We start from the raw sequence: 1,106 nt of genomic DNA on the forward strand, positions 1-1,106 counted from the left end.
GCAGATTTAAAATACTGCCCCCAAATGACACAACACATGAACTACATGTAGAAGTGAGTCTACAATACACAGCATATGACTACCAATGCAGGATAATGCACATACACATTTCCTGATAAACAGAAAATATAATTTTATCTGAGAAACTCCAACTAATGAGAGTTACTGTGTACATCTGAAGAACTAAACTACTAATCTACACTAATAAAGTGTGTTAATGATCACATCTGGACTCACCGAGCCTTTTGGCAGTTCCTCACAGCTGGAATCAGTCTCAGTTGTCCCTGCTCTGATATGTTGTACCTCCGAAGGTCAAACTCATCCAGAACCACCTCTGACATCTGCAGCATGAAGGCCAGCGCTGAGCACTGGATCTCAGAGAGTTTCTTCTCTGATCTGTTCTCTGACTTCAGGAACTCTTGTATCTCCAGATGTACTGAGAGGTCGTTCATCTCCATCAGACAGTGGAAGATGTTGATGCTTCTATCAGGATACATGTTATCACTGTTCATCATCTTCAGGTTGTTGATGACTCTCTGGATGATTTCTGTACTGATCACTGTTTGACCCAGCAGACCTCCTAAGAGTCTCTGGTTGGACTCCAGAGAGAGGCCATGAAGGAAGCGAACAAACAGGTCCAGGTGGCCATTTTTACTCTGGAGGAATTTCTCCATGACTCTGTTCAGAAATGCATCGTATGATCGGAGATCCCTTCCAAAAAGCTTCTTGGTCATAGAAGTTATCTTTTGGAAGTAAATCATCTGCGTTCTCATCATAGTGCTCTGGTCCCAGACCTCTCTTGGATCCACGTAATCATTCACTAATCCTTCATCATCACTATAATTATCAGTATCACTATCATCATCTTCATACTCTTCCTCCTCATCCCAGATGAAGTTTCCCACCTGGGGACATAGGAAGTTCTCCACCACCTCTGTCTTCCTGTTGGTGAAACAGTGGAACATGTAGACTGCAGCCAGAAACTCCTGAATGCTTAGATGAACAAAGCAGTAGATTGGTTTGTGGAAGATCACACACTCTCGTTTGAAGATCTCTGTACAAACTCTTGAGTACACCGAGCCCTCTGTGACACCCAGACCACACTG

At 43.3% G+C, this 1,106-nt stretch overlaps 1 protein-coding gene across 1 annotated transcript in view; it reads right to left on the minus strand.

Annotated features, from left to right (window-relative positions):
• Positions 1-1,100, minus strand: part of LOC102306718 (NLR family CARD domain-containing protein 3-like) — a 2,562-nt gene extending 1,462 nt beyond the window's left edge. The window contains exon 1 of the mRNA XM_014331087.2: positions 238-1,100. Within this exon, the coding sequence (XP_014186573.2) occupies positions 238-965 (728 nt within the window). The 5' untranslated portion in view covers positions 966-1,100. The remainder of the gene's footprint in view (positions 1-237) is intronic.
• Between the last annotated feature and the right edge of the window lie 6 nt (positions 1,101-1,106).

The sequence above is a fragment of the Haplochromis burtoni genome, unplaced genomic scaffold (assembly GCF_018398535.1).
Source record: "Haplochromis burtoni strain Fernald_Lab_line unplaced genomic scaffold, NCSU_Asbu1 Contig_1382, whole genome shotgun sequence".
Taxonomy (NCBI): Eukaryota; Metazoa; Chordata; class Actinopteri; order Cichliformes; family Cichlidae; genus Haplochromis; species Haplochromis burtoni.